At 51.1% G+C, this 23,663-nt stretch overlaps 1 protein-coding gene across 5 annotated transcripts in view; it reads left to right on the plus strand.

Moving 5' to 3' along the window:
• The first annotated feature begins 3,485 nt into the window (after positions 1–3,485).
• EFCAB8 (EF-hand calcium binding domain 8) overlaps positions 3,486–23,663 on the plus strand; it is a 65,048-nt gene continuing 44,870 nt past the window's right edge. For 2 of the 5 annotated variants that reach the window (XM_046679950.1, XM_046679951.1), the window contains exons 1-9: positions 3,486–4,360; positions 6,661–6,829; positions 10,246–10,364; positions 11,822–11,922; positions 14,701–14,836; positions 17,633–17,738; positions 17,958–18,042; positions 18,607–18,731; positions 21,219–21,292. In XM_046679950.1, coding sequence (XP_046535906.1) covers positions 4,271–4,360; positions 6,661–6,829; positions 10,246–10,364; positions 11,822–11,922; positions 14,701–14,836; positions 17,633–17,738; positions 17,958–18,042; positions 18,607–18,731; positions 21,219–21,292 — 1,005 coding nt within the window. In that variant the 5' untranslated portion in view covers positions 3,486–4,270. Of the gene's footprint in view, positions 4,361–6,645; positions 6,830–10,235; positions 10,365–11,821; positions 11,923–14,700; positions 14,837–17,632; positions 17,739–17,957; positions 18,043–18,606; positions 18,732–21,218; positions 21,293–23,663 lie in introns of those variants that run through there. The other 3 variants (XM_046679952.1, XM_046679953.1, XM_046679954.1) reach the window with 3 other exon arrangements.

Raw genomic sequence — 23,663 nt, forward strand, 5'->3', positions numbered from 1 at the left:
AAGACGTTCTGCACCGTTTATGACATTTCAGTGAACCTCTCTACTTTTAATGTTCTACAATGTGACAAAATCTTTTGTCTCCATTATTGATGAAGTGGAAGCAGAAATTTTCTCTGTATGTTGGTGTTCTCTTTATGGTGTGAGTCTAGGGAGAATGTCTTGTTTGGTGGTGGTCCGTTAACATTTTGGTAACATCTAGGTCATCATGAGATGTGATTGAGCTGGCTACCTTTAAATCTGGAATCCATGTCCCTGGTTGAAATCTCCCCAGAGATTGACCTTTGACAACTCCTCCTGCTGCCTGTGCCGTGGATGAAGACTGAGCAGTGCTGCATCGAGTCCCGGCCTGCTCCGAGGTCTGGACTTGTCAGACCCCATCTCACACACGATGCTCTTGGAGCCTTCCTCTTTTCAGAGACTTGGAGCTCATGCAGAGGGCATGTTAAGAGAGTGGCTGTGCCTTCCACTGTCGCAGCTGTGGGGGCCAGCTGGCCTTTTGGTTTTGGTGAACCAGCCTTATCACAGGGCTCCTTGGCATTTTCCACAGTTTCCGTGAGAGGTGGGCACTGTGTGCTGTAATTGTCCTATGGGTCGTTTTGTAGTCATACTTGTCCTGGCTGTTTGCTGTAGCTCCTGTCACTGTCTGCTGTAAGTTCAACTTCATCAATAAAAAGAATGTCTCAATTTGGATGAAAAATGGCTGCTGGTTATGGTTTGTGGGATGGATTCTGATATTCTGTTTTGTGTTCTGTACATGGAATTCTGTCTCATTTTCCTGGTTCTAAATGTGACCGGCTGACTTTGCAGTCAGGTGGAACTCTTTGGAGTTCCACAGTGACTTCATAGAGGAGCTCCTTTGGATTCAGGGCGAGCTGCCGAGATGTCTCAGTCGAGATGCCAGTTGAAAACCAGTATGCCTCTGTCAAGTATAGCCAGCAGGAGTAACTGGGGAGAGCAGATTGGGTCAGGGTGAGTAAGGGTTTGGGATTAAAGTAGTCTCCCAAAGCTTGGACACCTGGGCCCTAAGATACGTATGCCTGAGAGCGAAGTCTCCACAGGAGAGCATCTCCTGCATGTTTCCAGGACAGCTGGAATTGCATTTGGCCTTGAGTTGTCTGCCCCTACAAATTCTTGCTATTTAGCCAACCAGTTATCGCCAACCCACCCCCCTCAGTCCCAGCATGCTGCCCCAGTGGCTGTTCTAAGCTCTCACCCCTGTTTCCAGGTTTATGCTGTCTCACCTGCTTCCCCCAGAGCAGGTGAACTTCAGGGAGTAGATTGAGGCCAGTGGGTGTGGCTTCCCCGATCTCACGTGTTGTCTAATTAGAACTAGAAATGTGATTCTCCGTGTGCATTTTCTCTTCTTCACTCCAGTATCAGAGGACAGTACTTCTCTCTCCTTCCTCCTCTTACTCTTCTCCTTTCCTCATGGGTGTCTCTCTTGCCCTCAACCAATATTTTCCACTTGTTGCCTCAGTCTATGAACATACAGCTACACAGAGCTCCTCTTTCTCTCTTGATGAAACATGTTTCTCCCTCTTCTAAAACCTTTAGTTTTGAAATATGAAACATATTTAAATAGTTGTAAAAATAGTGTAAGAAGTCCTCTCTGCCCAGATTGACTCATTGTGAACATTTTGCCATGCCAGATTTGGTTTGTTACAGTCATGTGCCACGTAACCACATGTTGGTCAATGATGGACAGCATATACGATGGTGGTCCCATAAAGGTAGTACTGTGTAGCTTAGGTGTGTAGTATGCTCTAAATCTAGGTTCGTGTAAGTGCCCTCTATGATGTCCATGCAATGATGAAATTGCCGGATGATGCGTTTCTCAGATCATGTCCCTGTTGTTAAGCAAAGCATGACTTTATATGTTTGTTGAACCATTTGAGAATGAATTATAGACATTTTGTCCTTAAATACTCAAGTGTATATTTCCTAAGAACAGGCCATTTTCTCTTATAAGTACAATATAATAGTCAAAAGCAAGAAACAACGTTAGCTCAGTATCATCTAGGAATGCAGAATCCGTGTTCAAATTTCACCAGTGTCCTGATAATGGCCCTTAGAGTTTTTTTTCCCAGTCTGAGATCCAGTTCAGCATCACCCATTGCCTTTAGCAGTTGACTCTCTTTAGTCACCTTTAATCTGGAACAGTTCCTTAGCTTTTCTTTGTTTTCCGTGACGCTGACATCTTAAGACTAAAACACAGTTATTTTGTAGAATGTCCTGCAGTTTGGGTTTGTCTGGTCCTCATGATCCGATTCAGGTTATGCATGTTTGTCAGTAATACCATCGAAGTAACGGGTCCTGAGTGTACACGCCAGGAGGCATGTGATGGTCTTTTGCTCCCTCATTGATGGTGTTAATTTTATCACTTGTTAGCCAAGACTTGAAAGCAAAACAGAATGTACTCATTTCCTTTATACATACCCATGCTTCCTGTTCTGTATAAATGTGGCGATAGACATGCCTTTGGTTGGTACAGCATACTGTGCACTCTTTTCTGCGTCTTTCCTTACTGATAGTACCTCAGGGAAGTCCCTCCTAGTCAGCTGCTGAAGGTCAGACTCACCTTTGGGTGCTTAGGTCATGTTCTGAGTGCAGGTGTATTGATTTGTTCAGCCATTCCTCTGATAGCCATTCACTTTATTTTATTTTTTGCTGCTATGAATGATGCTGCAGCAACCCCTCATGTATGATGGTCAGTCACAGATGAGTAGTTGAAATCACTACCACCATTCTACCCATTCTGTTGAAATAAGTCCTAGAGATTGCCGTGAGCCTTTTTTGAATTAAAAAAAAGTAGAGAAATGCATGATTTAGACTATAGAAATCCTCCCTAACCTCACCTGCCAGAGATAAGTGCCATTACATTTGGGGTGTGCCTTTCCAGGCTCTCTTTCTATACCTGTGCCAACATACACATGTGTATATTCTTAACAGAAATGGACTTACAAATATACTTCTGCAGCTTTTTTCACTGGTGACCTTCACTTGCCATGTTCAGTGGCCTTTTCTTCTCCTTATCATCTTGGCCCACTGTGAAGCATCCCATCCTCCTAGCTGACTCATCCTGTCTCTTGTGTGTTTTCCCTCCTCTTTCTGTTGCCTAAATATAGCCATGCCTCCAGTGTCAGTCTCCCTATTTCCAGGTATTTGTCTTTTATTTCCAGTTGGAAAACCCAGCGTCATGTGCATTAAGCCACTTTCCCTCCTTGCTCCCATTTCTGGAAACGTTTCTGGCATTTCCCTCAGTTACCCTGGTTCTTGGCTTCCAAATCTCCTTTCCTTGCCTCTTCTCTCTCCTTTGGTCCTTACATCTGAGCTGTTGCCAAGACACTGTTAGGTTAGGACACTGTTGGCCAGTCTTCAGTCTTCCTCCTCCTTTCTCCCTCCATCTTATGCTGATGAATCTTCATAATTGCCCTTCATCCTGTTCAGTCTTTCTGGTGAGATATTTACGATTCTACATTCTGCTTCCAAGTTTTATTCTCTCTCTTGTCTCTTATTATTCCTTCCCTCACCCCTCACGCTCTCTCCCCCAGGAACCCTTTGTCAAACCAAGCTGGCTCATTTTCTCTGTCCCCTGATCCTGTCCAGGGCTTGACTCTTTCCTGTCCGTTCCCCTGCCATCCCAGAGTGCCCTCTCCATTCTTGCCTGGTGGGACTTGCTATTTGAGGTGAATTGACGCTCCAGTAATCCTAACATCTCTGTGGAGGTGTCACTGACCCTGTGGAAATGTGCCCTTTATATTCTCAGAGCAGAGCTCCGTGGAATGGCCCTCTTCCACACACTCTCACCTGATCCTTTGCTGCTGTGAGGAGAGTTCTGTCTCCAAGGGCATTGGAGGGTGGGTAGGGGGGTGTATGCAGTGGAAAGTTGGGGCCTGTCCTGCCCCACCTCTGGAGCATGTGTTGGCCCTTTGCACACGTGCCTGCCCCTGAACCTTATTTTCCTAATCTGTGAATTGTAGTTGGACCACAGCATGGCCTCCTATGCCCCTTCTAATTCTGTGAAAAGGGTGAGCCCCCTTTAGGAAGCCTCTGGCACTAAGCCCCAGGGCTTTAGGAAGACAACTTTCCATCAGGGGAAAGAAGGTTCACAGTTGTAAGCTTGGGAAAAGCTCCCTGCTGGAGAAGGCCCTATGGGAAAAGGGATTCTCATCACATGCATGCTGGGGGTGGTCCATGGGCATGGGGCAGCCACCCCCAACCCTGACTTCTTTTCCACTCTCCTGTGACCCGGCTAGGTCAGCTCCCCCACATGCTCCTTACAAAGGCTGGAGTTAAAACGACTATGGTTCCCTATTCTAGGTCAAAACCAGTGTCTTCCAAGAGCCCTCAACCTCAAAAGGTAAGAAAACAATCAGAGTTGATAAGGGGGCGGGGGTGTTTTGGAGCCACCCAAACATCACTCATTAACATAGAAGTCTATCACTTATGAGTCTTTGCACGAGGGGTTGCAAACTCAGATATTTACAAGGCCATGTAGGTAACTGAAGTGTGCGCTGCGTGGGCTGGTTTTTCCTTTTAAAGCACTGCATCAGCCAAGTGCAGCAAACCTGAGGCTACCAATTTGCAGTCCTACATGGATTCTATTTAATTTTGTCCAGCCAAGTTGTGATAGTGGTGGGATGGGCTGTACAAATTACTATCTAGCTAGATAAGTATTTAGTGTCTATTACGTGCTTGGGGCTGGGGAATAGATAATTAGTATAAATTAAATTAAGATAAATTAAATATGGCCTTGCCTTCAAAGAGCTCACTATGAGACCGCAAGTTTAACAGGAGCTATCATTTATTGTGTAACTACAGTCTCCTGGGGCTTCACATGTGTTCAGGCGTCGTGTAGGTCTCCCCACATCCCTCTAAGGCAGGTACTGTGGATCTTGATTTTGCAGGTGAAGAAACTAGTGGCTCAGAGAAGTGATGTGATATGTCCAAAATAAATTAGCTTGGAAGTAGGGAGCCAGGCAGAATTCTAACACAGAACTCTGGGACTCTATAGCCATGTGTTTCCCATCACACCTTACTTTCTACACATATGGACAGACACACACAAGTATCATGCATGCATGGCAGATAGAAACAGAGTTTGGGAGCCTGGAGGTAGCAGTGAAAGTTACGGAAAAGCTCCTTGGAGGAGGTGCCATTTGAGCCAGACTTTGAAGAATGGGTAGGGGTTCGCCTCTGGGGAGATGGTCTGTATTGCGTAGAGGGGATGATGTGAGTACAAGTGGCATGCTTGCTGTGTTTGGGGATGGAGAGCAGTTGGTGTGCCTGGACCATGGTGTGTGCATTGAAACTAGAAAGATAGGTCAGGGCTACCTTTGAATGCCACACTCAGGAGCTGAGGGTGGTAGGAGTATCCTGGAATGTGTCAGAGCCAGGGGAAAGTCATGATCAGATTTGCCTGCTAGAAAGATGATTGGTGCCAGTGTTGGGAGGAGGATTGGAAGGGAAGGCCAAACTCTGGTCCCAGTCAGGGGAGGTCATTGTACTTGTCCCAGGAAAAGGCCAGAGGTTGAGGTGGGACAGGGATGTAGGAGAGGAGGGTTGAGATGTAGGAGATAGGTCATAGTAAGAATCAATAGGAGGGACAGCAAGGATGCATAGAAGGAAAGGGAAGAGCCAAAGATGGTGCTGAAATGTTGAATTTGGGGGCTTGCAGGGCTGGTGAGAGCATTAACTAGCTCATTTGTTGGGCTCCATGATGGCAGGTCTCCACTTTGTTCACTCATGTATCCAGAGTGCCTGGCATTCGGCAAATGTGTGTAGACCATGAGTGAATGAATGAAAGTTCACGAGAGGATGAGCACATTTGCTTGTTTGGTGGGAGAGGGTGGGGAGAGTGAGCCATCTAGCCTCCACCTTGTCTTTTAGCTTTTTGAACCAAAATCTTCTTGACTGCCCAAGGCCCAAAGCAGCATGTCTCAGCGAGTAACACTCAATGGTTATCCCAGAGCGCATGCCTGGAGTCTTTTGAGGGTGGCAGCCTTTGATGACCTGAGACTTTAGTGACCTGAAGCATTGGGCTAAGTGTCAGAATGAATCGTGTGTAGGAGCTGAGGAGAAAAAGCATTGTTGGGAGCTGGATGGATAGGGGAGGCTAGGGGAGGGATGTGGGGAGGTGAGTAGGAGGAAGCCGAGAGCCCCTGGGGGAGGGGTCAGCATGAGCTTTGGGGTGTGCGCAGATGATCTGACCTGAGCCGGGGGGGTGTCTGGGCTGTCAGGACCAGATCAAATTGGCTGGGAAGATGGAACTGGATTCCTTGGAGTCTTGAATTCTGACCACTGGAGATTTGAGACAATAGAGTTCTGAACTGAAGCACCTTATAAATTAGAGTCCTCTTGTGTGTGAGGCGGAACCTTGGCTGTGCCCACTAACCTCGCTGAGCCTCGGTTGTGGCATCTGTAAAAAGGGAACAGTGGTTAACTCTGTAAAGTCAGGAGAAGCACACTAGATCTTTCTCGGCCTTCCCAGGTCTAAAAGTGGTTAAGACTGACTCGTTTGCATCAGTTAGTAGCACACTGCAATACTACATATCCTGCATTCCCCTAAGAGTCTCTCTTCCAATAAGATGTGCTTCACAAGGTTCAGCTCAGGAGTTCGGCCCTCTCAGCTCCTGGTTCTTGTAGCCATATTTGTTCTAGGCGTCCATCCCAGGTGGATTCCAGAAGAGAAAGGAGGTTCCTAGCTTCCCAGCATCATCCATCACCCTTAGCCAGATGCCCGACTTCCAGCAGGAGTCTCAGCTGTTTACCGAGCTACACCTGGCCAAGGTAGAGAAAATGTTTGAGGATGACGTCAACTCAACTGGAGGTAAAGCTGCCCTGTGGCCTCAGTCTGTATGGCTTCTGCGCAGAGTGGGACCCAGCACCTGGAGGGTGTGGAGGGTTCAGACTTGACAAGCATCTTTGCATCCAGTGTCTCCTTTAAGACTTTTTATTGTTATATAGTATTATAAGCATATTAGAGGCTGTTTGGGACCTAGAAACTTAAAAACAAAAAACCTCTAACCAAACACCCAAATGTAACCACTGTTAGCAGTTTGGTATATTTTCTTCCAAACAATTTCATATGTGTGGTTTATCATCTATTGCTGTGTAACAATATTCCTGCAAACTTAGTGGCTTAAACCAGCATGTTTATTGTCTCAGTTTTGGTGGGTCAGGAGTCAGGCACGGCTTAGCTCGTGGGTCTGCTCAGGGTCTCACTGGGCTGCAATCCAGGTGTCAGCTGGGGCTGTGGAATCATCTGGGGCTTGACTGGGGAAGGATCCACTTCTGAGCTCACTCAGGTTGTTGGCAGAGTTAGTTCCTTGCAGCCACAGGACTGAGACTTTCCATTTCTTCCTGGCTGTTGGCAGGCAACTGCCTTCAGCTCCTAGAGCTGTCCACAGTTCCTGGCCATGTAGGACTCACCAACATGGCTGATGTCAAGGCTCAAGCCGGCCAGGGAGATAGAAACTCCAGCAAGATGTGTGCGACAATCTCAGAACATAATCATGTAATCATGTACACATGGTCCTGTACATCCTGTCACCTCTGCCGTATTCTGTTGGTTAGAAACAAGCCACAGGCCCTGCCACGCTCAAGGGGTCGGGATCTCAGGAGGGCATGAGCACCAGCAGGTGGACATCATGCGGGCCGCCTTACGTCTCTGCCACGCACGGCTATGTGTGATTTCACATGTCTGTAATTGTACTTTATGCGTAATTTCAGACCTTTTTTTCTCCTGATATTAATACGTTAAGGGCTAGGGGTTGGTTGAGAGGCAGTTGTAAGAGCCCCAGCTCATCACATGACAGCCCTGCATAGAGCAGTGGAGATTATATCAGAGACGAGGGAAGACTTCCAGTTTCAAATCCCTGCTGCGCCCCTGTGTGTCCTTGGGCAAATCCCCAAACCTCTCTGTGCCTCTGTGTCTCATCTATAAGATGGGAAAAATGACATACCTACCTTGTAGGATCATAGGATTCCTGTGTGGATTTAGGAGAAAGGGAATTGAAAACCCCGTGCAAGTTTTCAGCCTGGGTGACTGGGTGGAGGTGACGCCATCAGCAGAGATGGCGAACACCGGAAAGGGGAGCAAGTTGTGGGATAAAGATAATAAATTGGACTTTAGATCTGCTGAGTTGGAGGAGCCAGAGGGACACTTGGAAATAGAGTTAGGGATATGGGAGAGAAATTGTCTCCTGAGATGTGGAGATGGGTGAATAGATGGGGTCACTCGAGGAGAGTGTCAAGCAGAACAGCAAAGATAGTGACGAGAAGAGCCAAGGCAGATGCTGAATGCCAGGGCAGGGTGGGCGGTGGAGCCCGGAGCAGACAGAGCCTCCAGGGAGATGGGAGTGGCCAGGGGGTCACCTCTGGAAGGGAGGAGGCCCCAAGGACAAGGAACGGCACCATCGGGTGTGGTTCAAGGTCACTGGTGGCTCAGTGTTGTGGGCTGGCAGAAGCCAGGGAGCCCCCAGAAGGTGCCCTCCTGCCTGATCCTAGTACTGACCCCTCCCCAGGGAGGGATATTTTCACATTCATGCTCTGAGAGCTATTAATTAACCCTTTGGCGTGAGATAGGCGAGCACTTCCTTTCAGAGGCAAAGCAGAGCCCCTGCCTGGCCTCCACAGTGTACGTTTCCTTTCCAAAATACCTGTGTGTCTCTTCTCTTGTTATTCCCAGAAAACTTTTAGTAAACTGTTTATAAGAAGAAGTATATTAAAATATTACGGCAGTGGGCAATATGTATGGTTTCCTAAACACCCATGGAAGGACTCGGTCCCTACAGTGCTTTCCTGAGGAGTTTGTTCACTAACTGCCACAAAAAGGTGCTTTGACTCCCAGCTCTCTCCTGAGGGGAAGGCTCCGTGCTGGTGGGCTGTCATCTGACATCCATCTTATCCACGGAAGGACCATTAAGCGCCACTCAGAACGCGTAAGCCTCTTGGCGCTAGCTTCAGATAAGCAAGACGAATCCTTCTTTAAGCAAGACAAGTTCTGTTCATGCTCTCATTTGTTCCCTAATCTAGCAAGAAATAATAGTAATTGCTGCTGTAGCACTGTGCTAGGTGTTTTATGAGGAGCACATAGTAGGGTGAGAGCGTGACCTCTGGGGCCTGATTGCTGGGGTCAGCCTCTGGTGCCGCCACTTACTGGCTACTGGTACCAGCCACGTGACCTTGGGCATGCGACCTCACCTCTCTGTGCCAGAGTTCCCTCACGAGCCTTCCCCACCACTAGGTGGTCAGTATGAATATACACAGATGATACTGGGCCCCAGGATCCTCGCCATCGCACCCTAGTTCAGACAGAAACACTCGGGGAACAAACCTTTGCTGAGTGCTGGGGACCCAGTCATGGAGGGGACAGGCTCACCCCTGCACTCCCAGAGCTCCCAGGCGGGACCAGTAATGAGGAACGTCGAGGGGACAGTGGAGCCGGGCAGTGGGGTGGGTGGCCAACTTAGATAGTCCTCAGGAAGGCTTCCCTGTGGAGGGAACCAGACGGTGCAAAGGCCTTCAGTGGGAGTGTGCTTGGTGGTGAGAGAGAATGTGGTGACATTGTGACTGGAGCAGAGAGTGAGGGGACCATGGTGGGAAGGGAGGTTTGAGGGAGGCAGAAGGTGCACAGCCCTCAGGCCAGGGTGAGGACCTCAATTATTTGGAGGGGTTTTAAAAGCACTTTTTAAGAACTGTGGTTAGAAACGACATCTAGACAGGGGTTATTGACCCATTTGCAGACAGATTTCCTTAGAGCCACAAAACCCAGTGTGGGGAGGATATTTTGTCCCCGCCCTCTCTGCCTCTCCCCTCCCCATCTTTCCCTCCAGTCAAAGTTTGTATTTTAATTGCTTTTAAAAGATGCACTTCACCTCTCCCTCTGTATGTTGGAATTTATGTCTCTTTGTCGCCATTATTTGCTTTTTGGGGTCCTCATCAGTTGTCTTTGTCTCAGTGCCTGGCCTGTCGTATTTGTTCAGAAATGGGATCTGATCTTGGATCTGACTTTTCAGTACCCCCTGGACCCCTGCTGTGGGGCCAACGCAGTGCTCTTGTGTGGAAGGGGTGCAGCCAGGATCTGTGGGATGATGGAACATTGAACAGATGAGATGCAAAAGGGAAGCCTGCAGATGTGATCCTCTGTGTGTCCCTCCCCGGCACCCAGACATCCAGGAACACCGGTGATGGGGCTGAGTGACTTGTGATAAAGTGGATGATGTTCTTTCTTCTCCTTTGAAGCCCTGGACAAGAAGGCTTTCATTAAGGCCATGAAGAAGATGGTGAGCGGTGTGTCAGACGAGATGCTGGAGGCGCTGTTTTTGAAGGTGGACACAGACTGTAGTGGCTTTGTCACCTGGGTGAGGAGGCCGCCCCTGCTGCCACAGTAGCGGGAGGGAGGCTGGAGGGCACAGGGCTTGGCTGGTCCGTGGAGCACATGAGGGTTTAAGATGGCAGTCACGACATCAGAAGGCCTCCTGTGGGTTCTGGGGTGTTTGCTGGGTAGAGGGAACCCTTGGGTCTTTGAGGGGGCCCTCCTGAGACTCCTGTGAGCTGGGCTCATCTCAGTTCATTCCCCTCCCGGGGAAGAGGCAAGTGTATGACGAATGTCAGTGACTCCTGCACAGGTGCACAGCCATGAGCAGCAAGGGCCCTCCCCGCCCGCTGCAGGGCTCTCCTGCACACTAGCCTCCCATCGGCTGAGGGGATGCCGGCCGATGCCTCACCATCTCGTGGCCCTTTATGGTAACTCAGGACAGGCAAATCTATGGCTTAAATCCCAGAATGTGAGGGTTTTAGAGCATGTTAATAATAATGCTGGGTTTTTTTCCTGATTCTAAATGTTCTATGATGAGTACATATGGCATTTACGAATACAGAATACAAAAGAATACACAAAAGTACAAAAAATTAGTCTGACATGTTGATGTAGTGATGATGACATGATCACCAGCGTTGGCACCAGTCACTGTGCTAAGCTCTTTATTATTTTACTTAAACCTCACAGGAATCCTAAGAGGCTGGTGCTATTATTTACCTCCATTTGATAGATGGGGAAACTGAGGCATAGAGAAGTTAAGAAACTTGTCCAAGATTACAGGGCTAGTTAGCAGTTGAGCTTGTCTTCAGACCCAGGGGCCTTGCCCCGAGAACCCGTTTGTTAACTGCTTTTTCAGACTTCTCCCTTGGTTTGGGTGCACATTCTGTTCTTTGATTTTTGTTTTTTGCATTTCTTTCTCTTAATATGATATAATAAGCATGTTTCCAACATCCTTTGCCATCTACACAATGATTTTTCTTAAATTCTTTGATTTCTGTTTTTTGTTATAGTTTCATATGGTAGCCCGTTTTGGCTTCAGCCATGTTTTCACGAGACTGGTCAGTGGAGTCTAGAGTTGCCCTAGTCGCCTGGCTTATGGGTCCTCCCTGCTGCTAACTTGATATATGAGCCGGGACAACTCCTATACTTACATGGCCCTCAGTCTTCTTATCCATAAAGTGGGGGTGAATAAAGAGTTTCAGATGAGGTGCTGGATGTGGAGGTGAGGTGATGATGTGTTTAGCATTACAGAAACACGTTAAGGAGGGAGGTGCTGCTGTGTACTTGCAAATAGACCCTTCACGCATTCCAGATCCAAGAAGAGCTCTGTTGCTGGCCTGCTTCTCTTGGCCAGCCTCAGGAGACGGCTCCCAGAGCCCCTTGGAAGGGGCTGGGAGCGATGGGGAGGACGCTGGAAGCCAGTCGTGGGTTCCCGGAGCCCAGTGCTCAGCCTCTCTGGCCAACGCCCTCCCTCCCGTGGGTTTCTTCCCGAGACAGCCGAAGTATGTGGATTACATGATACGCGAATTCCGGGGGAAGGAGATGATGAAGAGCCAGTACCGTCTGCACTTCCAGCTTCCCATGAGGATCATCCCCCTGTAAGGAGCCTCTCCCTGGACTGAAGGGGATGTCTGAACAAGGCTAGACTAGTCCTGCAGTGAGCCCCGCTTCCTAGATCCCTGAGCCACTCCCTCGGGCCCGCTAGGGGCCTGCTATCTGGCCCAGTGCCTGATGTTCTTTAGCTCATTTCAGCCTCACAGCCCTGTAGGTAGGCTTGAGCATTAAGGTAGCTGATGTGTCCCATTTTACAGGTCCCACTTCACAGAAAGGAAACTGAGGCTCAGAGAGGGCACGTGAAGGTGGTGGGCTTGCTCTGTTTGCCCTCCCAGTCCCTCTGCACAGCGTGCACACTCTCCTGCTTCCTCGGACAGGCAGGCACAGATGGCTCGCGTAGCGTGGATAGGGCTTTCCTCTGAGGTGACAGGGAGTGAGAGCCATCGCAAGAACTGTTCCTCGAGCTGCACTGGGCCCTGGGGGCAGCCGCCCCATCTTTCCTGGAGCATGTGGCTCTGTCCCTGCCTTGACTTCTGCCTGACCCTGCCTGCTCTCTCCTCTTTGTGGCTCCTCCCCGCTGTGCCCTCTGGAGCTTCGCCTTTTCCTCTCTCTGTGCCATGGCCCTGTTTGCCCCCACCCCTCTCAACTCCCCAAGAGTGAGGAGCACCCCAGTGGATCCGGCCCCCTGACCCAGGTCTCTTGAGCTGGGCTGCCTGTAGGCCACTGGCTTGCTTCCCAGAGCCCATCTTGGGTTGGAGCACCGACTGCCAGGTGCAGGCGGCCAGCATCTGGGAGCTGAGTCTTCTGGTACAACATGTGGTAACCTACATTTGTGGCCTGGTTAGGAGGGGCTGTGGGTGGGTCTGTCCTCAGGGGACCACCCAGAGCAGACCTCGGGGAAGACCACAAACTAGAAGGCAGGCTGTGCCTGCAAGCAGCCTCAAGTTTAATAGAGAAGACGGTTTAATGAAAACCACAAAAGGGGAACTTCAAAAAAAATTTTGGTCAAGATTTAATTGAGGAATAGCCAATAACTATGAATGATGAAAGATTTTATAACCATAAATTTTGACATGAAAACTTGGCTTGATGTAGCCAAGCCTTCACTGGTCTTTCTGTTTCCTTGGGACATTCAGAATCCCAAGGTACTGAAAAGACCTGAACCAAAACTGTCAAGAAGCTTGCCCCTGTTTTCTCCTATTTATTTTCTCAACCTGCAAACCTGGAAAGCACTTCCAGCTTGGCAGAGAAACTACTAGATACATTGTATTTAATTACCTGTTGTTTTTTTTTTTGAGGAAGATTAGCCCTGAGCTAACTACTGCCAATCCTCCTCTTTTTGCCAAGAAAGACTAGCCCTGAGCTAACATCCATACCCGTCTTCCTCTGCTTATATGTGGGATGCCTACCACAGCATGGCTTTTGCCAAGCAGTGCCATGTCCGCACCCGGGATCCGAACCAGCGAATCCTGGGCCACCAAGAAGTGGAACGTGCGCACTTAACCACTGCACCGCCGGGTCGGCCCCTAATTACCTGCTTTTAAAGGCTGGCTCTCCTTTACCGAGCCTGGGCCGAATTCACTAGCACACCATCTCCTTGGTCCCACCACAATCCTAGGAGGTGGAGGTGCTGTCCTTGTGCAGATGAAGAAGCAAGACCTCATGAGGTGACATTTCCCTAGGGCCCTCTTCACTTGTCATAGCTCTCATCTGCCACATCTATTCCTCTCTGTCTCTTGGTCCTGACAGAGGAGGTAGAATTGGAAGTGACGAGTAGAGGGTGACTGAGAACATTCATCGTGGTCTGGATGGAGCTCTGGGCCGAGGAGAGGAGGGGGAGGAGTGTCCAGATGCCCGATTCCGCTCTCTTCTACAGAGATTGTGACGCAGTGGCGTTGCACAGTGACTGGCTTGTCCTGAAGCTGCCGGTCAGATCACTGGGAAAGGGCTTTGGCTAGAGTAGGGATCAAGTTGCCTGGGTTCAGTGCTGCTCTGCTGGTAACCAGGATGTAACTCCAGGCAAACGGTTATCCCCTGGGTCCCTGTGAGGCGAGGTGACATTACCTGCCCTGCTGGGACCCAGAGGTGTGGGCACATCAAGTGGGACAGTGTATGCTCTGACGTGTTGGGAAGTCAAAATCACGGTGCCCTTTAATAACCAGATAGCTGGCTTAGCCAACTTTGGGGCAGGAAAGAAGCCACTGCAAGGTGGCGCTGAAACTGGGAAGGCTGTATGTGGCTTCCTGCAAGGCCAAGTCGGCCCCAGGAGCTGTTTGCTGGGCTCAGTGTGTGTCCTTGGAGACGCAGAGTTGGGTACTCAGGGCTCTAATTTCTTACTGTCCCCTTGTCCACTTTTATCTCATTCTTGGGCCTCATTCCCCCCCTTACCCTGGAGCACTAGAGCAGTTGCTGAAAGCAGTGTTATTTTACAGTTTTCAGTCAAAAGCCCCATTCCGCTCACCTTCTGTGGGCCGTTTTTCCCAAAAAAGATGGTTTGCAAAGGACCTCTGTTCTCGTCTCCTCTGACCCGTGCCATCCTGAGGAAGCTGACTGGCTATTTCACAGAAGAAGCTTACTGCTTTTGGAGCCCCATCTCAGATCAGCTTGGGTCTCCTTTTCTTTGGGTCCCCGTAGATAATGATAGAAGTCCCCTCAGAGGAGGGGCAGTGGCCCTGTCTCACGGAGCCAGCTAGATTTCCTTGGTGGTGTGCATGTGCGCACACATGCGTGCATGTGAGCGAAGCTGCTCTTGTGCTTTGTCCATCTTCCTCTGTGCTTTGTTCTGTTTTTATTGGCCTTTTCTCTCTCATTACCTTCCACAGGAATCATGGGAGTGAGATTGTGAAAGTGGAGTTTTTAATCCATCGGTTCAAGAAGACCGGGTATTTCCTGACCATCACCAAGGACGGGTTCCTGCAGTCCTGGTCCGAGTCCTTTGTGCTGATCAACTGCTTTAGGGTGAGTGGCGCCCACATGGGGAGCACACATGGGCTGGTCGGAGAGCCTCTGCCCTTGCACCCTGCACCCTGAGCGGGCTCCTTCTTGGGGCTCGTGGTCTAAGCAGCTCACACTTGCAGTCATAGCTCCAGGGTCCAGGTTCTGGCTTCACTGTGGGACTATGAGCCTCAGGTTTCTCTCTGCAAGCAGGATCCCACCTAGATGTCCATTCCACTAGGCTGTCCAACCGATGCCTCAAACCCGGTTTGTCCCAACAGAATGTCACTACAGCCCTCCCTGCCACCAGACTTACTTCTCCTGTGCCCCTGTCTCAGTGAATGGCATCAATATCCCCACAGCTCCTGTGCTGGGCAGCAGCCTCCTTGCCTTTCCCCATCACACCCACTCTATTGCCAAGTTTGGCTGATTCAAGTCCTTTCCTGGACCAGGGGAAATCATAGTGGCTGTGAGCATGGGCTCTGGAGCCTGGCTGCACCCCTTCCAACTCTGTGACCTTGGACAAGTTAGTGTAGAGCACTGTGTGCCTCGTTTCCTCATCTGTCACATGGGGTTGGTGACAGTGCCCCCTTTCAGGGCTGGTGGGAGGATTTAATGGCGCAATATATGTCTCGTCCTTGGAGCATAGTGAGGCACACAGCAAGCACCCGATAAACAGAAGCTGACATCGTCATTGTCTTTCAAGCGCTCTAAGTGATAAAACACTCAGAACCAGCTGCAGTGTGCTTGGTGTTCCCAGGCCGGTTCAGAATCCTCCAGCAAAGGAGGAGGGCACAGCTCTCCCGAGATGAGAGGCTCACTGAGAATGCTGCCAGCACGTGAAAGCTTTCACAAGCCTGTGTCATTGCAGAGTGTTTGGTGGCTGATTCGGGGATCCTCCCTTGGGGCAGGAGCATTCTGCATAGTCCCCTCCCCCACGTGGCTGCAGACTAAGGGCTGTGGAGGTCCAGTGACTCCCTGGGACGCACTTGGCAGCCCAGGACCGAGGGCAGGCACACCCATGTTTCGGAGGCTGGGGTTTCTGGCACACTCCACCCTCTTTTTCTCTGTGTGTTTGTTGGGGTTGGGGCACATTGCAGCCTGAGCTCCTGGTTGTGGCTGCCATATGGTCACCTCAGTGCCCCTCAAGGGCCAAACCTCAGAAGGGCTGAGGACAGAGGAAGGGTCCCCTGGAAGGCCCAGCAAACCTGGGCATCTTTCCTTGAGGGGCTGCTTTGGCAAGAGTGAACCATCAGGCACCATCCATGAGCACCCACTGCATGCCCAAGTCACGCAGATGGAAAGCCCGGAGTCTAGGGTGGGGCCTGGGCTTCACTAAGCGGCTGCGCAGCCTTGGGCAAGTTGCTGAGACTCCCTAGGGCTCTCAGTTTCTCATCTGAACATGGGGGCGATGGGCGTTGCCGTCACTTCAATTGTGTGTGGGTTAGACCCAAGCCATGGGCAGGAGAGGGGCCTCAGGGGGCCCTGGTCCACTGTTGTCACTGCCCCAGCCATTAGCGCAGGCCCCTCTGCTCTTGGTGCTCTGAGTTCTGACAGAACAGTCCACTTCCTGGCCCTGCCTTTGCCATCCCTTCTGAATCTCCGCCTAGAGGAACTGCCTTCGAACACCCCTACCTTTCTTTCTCAGGTCGTACCCTCTGCTTTCTTCAGTTCAGAGCCCGCTCATTGTTCAGGGAGTAAATGCAAGTTCCTTAGCATCCTTCCCTAACTCACCTCCCAGCCTCCCCAACCCAAGCCTGTCGGGCTGGCCGCCTCTCTTCCCTGGACACAGCAGCTCATTTCTGCTGACGTGCTTTGCTTGTGGCATCCCCTGCCTAGAGTGCCAGCTCACATTCTGTCTGCACAAGCATTACACGAGGTGGCACTAGAACAGAGAAGGGCCCCCCTGCCTGCTGAGCTCCTACATGTGCCAGCAGCCACTAGATGCTCTATCTTTCATTCCTCACAATCTGGCAGGACGATTTCTCCTTAATAAGCCACTTTGACCAGGTGACGCCAGCAGATGGTAAAGATTCAGACAAAAACCAAAATGAATACAGTGTTATATGTCAATTATGTCTCAATAATAACTGGGGGGAAAAGATTCAGGCACACAGAGGGGCAGATAGTGGAAAGTCAGTCTCCCCCTCCCAGACGCTAATTCCTCTCCCTGGAAGCAACTGCTGTGACCAGTTTTGGGGCACTCTTCCGTGGCTAGCCTGTACCCCACCCCCCTTTCTTTTTAAATATACAAATGGTAGCACGTTATAATGCTGCTTTTCACCTTGCTTTTTCACTTAATAATAGATCTTGGCAACGATTCTTTATTGATACATACACAGCTCCCTCGTTCTTGATGTCTGGGTGGTGTCCCGTGGTGTGGATTTGTGTAAGCTATCCTTTCCAGGTGGTCTCTGGCCTATTGCTGTCATAGCCGTGTGGCAGTGTCCACCCGTGCATATACTTCCCTGTGAAAACATGCGAACGCAGCTATGGATGCATCTTGGAAATGGATCCCGAGCTCACAAGCTATGCATATTTAAAACTTTGATGAGCTTGTCAAAGTGCTAAAAAGGGGTTGTGACGATGGGTGTTCTTTAAGCGCATTTTGCAGATGTGGAAACTGAGACAGGGAGGTTAGGGAGTTTATCCAAGGCCCCATCATTGGTCATTGGTGGCAGCGCTGGGCTCCATACCAGGTCTACTCCTGGCTCCAAGGCCTCGGGCAGCAGGAGAGAGTTCACGGGGACCCTGTGCTCCTGGTGTGTTCTCCTGGCAAGCCTCCCCAGCCCGGGTCCCCTCTGCTCTTCGTCCGGCCAGCTTAACAAGATCCAGCAGCTCCACAACCAGCGTATGTGGGTCATCGACATGGTGTGTCTCCACAACATGAACCTGGTTGCTGTTGCGTCCACTGACCAGAGGATAGGTGAGTCCCTGGCGGCTCCCCAGGCCTGCTCTTGGCTGTGGGGAGCCATGCATTTGCGCTTGGAGAGATCTGTCCGTGAGCCAACCAGGAGCCTGGATCAGAACCCTCTAGGTACACCACGGGGCAGTGAGCAGTGGGGCTGCTGGTCCTCACCAGAGACCCCTGAGGCGGGGATGTGGGTGTGGGTTCCATGCGTGCCTCCCTGTGTCTTTTCCGCAGAGTTCTTTGATATCAGTAACCATAGCTGTGTCCCGGCCTTCACCTTCATCGATCTGGACAGCTGTGTCCTGGTCATGGACTACTGGTGAGTCTCGTGGGAGACTGGTGTGGGGTCTTGACAGCAGCCACATCACTTGGGGGGTTTGGGACCCCCAGAAAGCCTCTCTGGAAACAGCCCTGGAAAGATTCCCACCCTGTGTGCCTGTGTTCTCCTCCCCGCAAGCTGCTTCTCTCTTGGGGTCCCCTTTCACGGTCACTCAGACCTCAGAGTCATCGTCGGCTCCTCTTCCTCTCCCTCCCCCACCACCTCAGCCATCAAACCCTGGCAGAGGCTTGTCCCGCTGTGGCTGAGGACTCTGGGAACGTCATGGTCCATCAGTAGGGATGACTTGACAAAGAGCAGCTGGAGGACCAGGGTTTCATTTATTTTGGTTTTACATACTGATTTCTTTCGGACCTGGTTCTCCATGGTTTGGATCTGGGCGTCTGGTCCCATGTTAGTCAGCTCTTGAAGGCAAGGCTGGACAGTCATGTGGGAACTGTGCTCGCTCCTGGGTGGAGGAAGGCCCCTGGAGGCCAGGGACGGGGTGCAGGACTGCAGCTGGGTGCCCCAGCCGGCTCCACAGCCTCTGTCTCCATCTTTCTGCAGGTCTGACTATAGCAGAGGTGTGTTCTGCTATGGGGACACCAAAGGGAACGTCTTCGTCTTCACCTCCGACAATGTGACCAACGGGCTGTTCAACCCCCAGATCTTCCCCAAGGCCTCCAAATGGGGTAGCTAAGACGCTGGGGAACGGGTGGAGAAGGCCTGCCCCAAGGTGCTCTGCCCTCTGCCTGCCTCCCTGCTCAGAGCCGCTGGGAAGCCTGGCTCCTTCAGAAGCTCAGGCAGCCGTGCACTTGTACACGCAGCTCAGAGTGGCCTGTGGGAGACAGACGGGGTGATGGGGTGACAGCAGGAGACGAGGAGGGGCTGAGAAGAGGGGCAATTTCTGAAGATGGGAGGTTGTGCAGGTGAGGGCTGAGGGCTGGGGCTTCGGGACCCTCCTCATCCCAGGATGATGAACCTGTGCCAGCTGTGTGACCCTGGGGAAGTTACTCAGCCTCTCTGGGTCTTAGGATGATGGCACTCACCTCCTCCATGGTTGTGAGGAGAGTTCTGCTCTCCTTGGCGCTGTGCTGCCTTTGGGGTGTGGGGAGTGGAGAGGCTGCCCTGGAGGTGGGCTTGGTGGGGCCTGAAGGAAAGCCTGGCTCCATGCGAAGGTGAATAAGCACAGCGACATTCGCTGAGCACTTGTGTGCTGAGTGCTTTGGGTGCATCACCCCCTACAGTCCCGCACCCCTGCTGTTGTCACAGTCTGTTAGGAGAGGAGGAGCAGAGGGTTAGGGCTGAAGCTCTTGCATAGGCCCCACGGTGGGCAAGTGGCAGCTGAGGCCTGAGGCGGGCAGTCTGTCCCAGTGTCCGCACTGTAACCACCTGCTGGGCTCTATCCCAAACTGACTACATGCTGAAGGATGCTATTTGGGGCTTCTCTGCCAGGGGCCCTAGATCCTGAGGCCTTGGGGCCTGCGGCAGTTGGGGACACATCTGAGCTGGACCCTGTCCAGGATCGAGACTTCGATGCACAGTGTCTGGCCTCCAGGCTGCTCCACATCCATCCTGAGGAGGCCCAGGCCACTGGGGGCCCCAGTCCACAGGGACACTGCCTCCCCCTCCATCCAGGACACCAGAATGGCTCCTTGGGCTTCCAGTCAGGGTTTCTGAGCAGGATACTTTCCAGGGGCTCCTGGGCCTTGCTGACACCTCCTGCCAAGCTTTTTGGGGCAGCATCCCCCACTGGCTGCACAGAAACACATTCTGCCCTGGATGCAGCAGGGGCTGGCTCCCTGCTTTGTCCTTGCCTCATCAGCCTCTGCCCCTGCTGCCTGCTCTGCCCTGACTCGGCACCCTGGTCTCTCTGCACCACCCTGGGAATTGGCGTGGGTGGTTGTGGTGGTCTTTGAGCTGAGTGTTGGATGGGAAATCAGAGCGGCGGCCGATGAAGCTGGAATGTTGGTTGGGAGTCCTTCCAAGCCACATAAAGACAAGGTGGGCCCAGCAGTGTATTAACTTGGCAGGAGTTGGACAGACCAGCTCTGTGACCTGGAGCCAGTTGCTTAACCTCTCTGTGCCTCAGTTTCCTGATTCAAATAGGGATGAGCATAATCAATTCACAGTTTCACTGTAAGGTACAAGGAGAGAGTGCAGTGTGAAGCACACAGTAAGTGCTGGTGACTGTCTCCCCTGCCCTCCTGGGCCTCCTGGTCCAGTGGGAGCGGCAGGCAGGCCAGCAGGCTCGCAGAGCAGAGGAACTAAGCTTCCTCCAGCCTGTGCCCGTGCAGAGCCCCCCCTACTTTAGTGACCTTGAGCAACACTCCACCCCCTTGGGACTTCCTTCTCAAGCTTCCTCCTGCTCTTGCAAGATGGGGAGGTGACCTGCAGCACTCGTGCGCTTGACATAAGTCCCCAGATGGGCTCCTCTCTTGTCTCCATTTTGCCTGGGAGTTTCTCTCAGACTGGAGCCCAGACTGCCCCGCCCCTCTGACCTACGTCCCTAACTCCCTTCTGAAGGCAGGCCCATGCTTGTCCCCTGTCACTGCTGACACCGCCCATCCAGCTGGCACCAGGGGCCTGCTAGTGCTTTCCCTGGGGGCTCCTCAGCTGCCTGCCGTGGGCGGTTCCGCAGCCAGGAGACTCAGCCCCCCAGGCCTGAGGTGAGGCTGAGCTCAGCGCTTGCTTTCTCCCGGCACGCTTGCTCTATGACGCACATGCGCAACTTCTCCCTCCTGGACTGTGAGTTTCTGGAAGACGGGGCATGTAGTTTGAAGCATGATGGCAAACTCCCAAATGAGTATTTTCAGAATGAACAGAGCCTAGGGTCTCAATTCGTTGTCCACTCCAGCAGAGCTGGGTCTCCCTAATGGAGCACTGCTGGTCTAGGTCGCAGCAGCTACGGAGAGGGAAGAGACCGGAATGTGGCTCCACTTCTGCCATGAGCTGGCGGGGGGCTCTGGGCAGCAGTGTTCATCTGCCCCGTCTGTTTTCTGGGTGTTGAGTTCACCCCACTGAACTCACCAGGACACTGAGGCTTGAACGAGCATTTGAATGGAAAAGCCCTTTCAGACGCTCGGGAGTTGCCAACCAACTCAAGTGTCTTCTGAGACTTTGCTTGTCTGGCAAAGGGGGAGAGCTGGTGATGTGGACCTCAATTTTCCTCCTCTCAGATCAGGGGATCAAGGTTTCCACGCAGAAGCTCTTAAATGAGAAGTCCCCTTTGCACAGAAGTTACCGACTGAAGGTGAGTCGTATCTTTCTATAGCCTGTTACCATGGTAACTGTACACACGCCACTCAAAATACATGCAGGGAGTGCATTTGTCCCCTGGGTTCCGATTTAGGCCTTGAGGCTTGACCTCTGGGAGCCGGGTCAAGGCGGCTGCTGGATCCTGTTGGCTCTTTCTGCAGAAGACATACGTGTCCCGAAGGGCCGTGGTCCCGGCACAACTTGCCTTGCAACTGGATGGCTGCTGTGGCTTCCAGCTATTTCCCCGTGTGCTTTCTCCAGTAGTCAGGAGAATGATCAGATACAAATACAGTCATGTTGATGCAGGGTCGGTGAGCCGAGGAGTCGAAAGAAAGATTTCTTAGACTCTCAAGATCTGGCAGGAGTGCTCTTTTATTTAGAGAATAGTGTAGAATAGCATGGGGACAGGACCCATGGGCAGTCAGAGCTTCTGCTGCCACTTCTGCTGCCCCCGCTGGCATGGGGACAGGACCCATGGGCAGGCAGAGCTGCTGCGTGGGGACAGGACCCACGGGCAGTCAGAGCTCCTGCTGCTGCCCCGAGATGAGGGTTAGGGCTAATTTTATAAGGCATGGGTATGTGAATCATTTCTTTACAAGACAAAGGAAAGAACATGAAAAAAAGTTAAAATGGTATCAGTGCAGGTGGGGTCTGGTTGTTCGGTGATCCCATGACTTTTAGACAAGAATCAAATCGGAATAAGTAAAGGTCAGAAGCCACCACCCTAAATCAGTTACATGAGATTGCCAGACAGCAACCAACTTAAGTTCTTCCCTTCTCCATTAAGAGTTTCTAGGGATAAGGTCATCTCTCTTCTTCTTCCTGGTACAGAGAGGGAGGCACCTTTTACAGATAGAGATTTACCTTACAAACGTAAATGTGTCCCAACAAGGGCAAGTTCCATTCCCCAGAGCTTCCCTCCCTGTCCCAGTTTATCAAAAGCAATCAGCCCAAAAGAATCCCCATGCCAAAGAGACATATCTTGGGGTGGCCAATTTCAGGTCCCTACAAGGTCATCCCCCCTTCCTTCACAAATGCAAATGTCTCTCAAAAGGGCAAGCAAAATTCCAGTCCTCGGAGCCTGCTTCTCATCTGCAGTTTTAAAAGTAACCAGCCTAAAATCCTCATCAATGTCACTCCTTTGCTCAAAACCCCCCGGTAGCTTCTCATCATGTTTGGAACAAAATTTCAAGTGTTTACTATGACCATCAGGACACGAGGCGATCTGGCCCCTCACTTGTTCTGGGTCTTGCTTTCTACCTATCTTCTCCTCTGCTGTAGAGATGCAGGCAGCCTTGCTATTCCCTCAACACACAAAGCCCCTTTCAACCTCAGGGCCTTGACACATGCTGGGCCTTCAGGCTGCCGTGCTCTTCCCTATGTACCTATATGCTGGTCTCCCTGCTTCCTTTAGGTCCCTAACCAACCAGCCTGGAACAGCTCTGCCGCCTCCTCTGCCTATATGCCTTCACCCTCCAGCACTTATAGGATCTGACACCATGACAATGTGTGTTTATTTTTCATATCACCAAGCAATTCTTCGACCCCAGCTGGGTGTCCTACAATTGAACGCAATTCTGACGCTGTCTACCCACAGATAGCATCAGATTCTACAGTCATGGGCTCATTCTCACAAGGCTGCCCTCCACTCCAGATGCCATCACAAGTCCAGGTTGTCCCCTCTGCTTCTGACCGACTGGCTGTAAATCAGAGGTTCCCACGATGCTTTCTTTGGGTTCGATTAATTTGCTAGAGCGGCTCATAGAACTCAGAGAAACATTTTACTTACTTGATTATCAGTTTATTATAAAAAGATACAGCTTAGGAACAGGCAGATGGAAGAGATGTGTAGGGCAATGTATGTGGTAAGGGGCATGGGGTTTCCATGCTCTCTGGGTGCACCCCTTTCCCCAAATCTCTACGTGTTCACCAGCCAAGGAGGTCTCTGAATCCTGTCCTTTTGGGGTTTTGGGGGGGCTTCATTACATAGACATGATTGATTAAATCATTGGCCAATGGAGATGGATTTGACCTCCAGGCCCTCTCCCCTTCCCCAGAGCTCAGGGAGTGGGATGGAAAGTTCCAGCCCTCTATCACGTGGTTGGCTCCACTGGCAGCCAGCCCCCATCCTCAGGTGCTTTCTAAAAGCCACCTCATTAACATAAACTCAGGTGTGGTTGAAAGAGCTTTGTTAGGAATATCAAGACACCTTTATTGCTCTCATCACTTAGGACATTCCAAGGGTTTTAGGAGCTCTGTGCCAGGAACAGGGACAGATACCAAATATATGTTTCTAATTATAAATCACAATATCACAGCTTACCACCTCCCAACTTTGTATTGTCCCTCCAGTGGTTTCTCATCCT

This window comes from Equus quagga, chromosome 12 (assembly GCF_021613505.1).
Source record: "Equus quagga isolate Etosha38 chromosome 12, UCLA_HA_Equagga_1.0, whole genome shotgun sequence".
Lineage (NCBI taxonomy): Eukaryota > Metazoa > Chordata > Mammalia > Perissodactyla > Equidae > Equus > Equus quagga.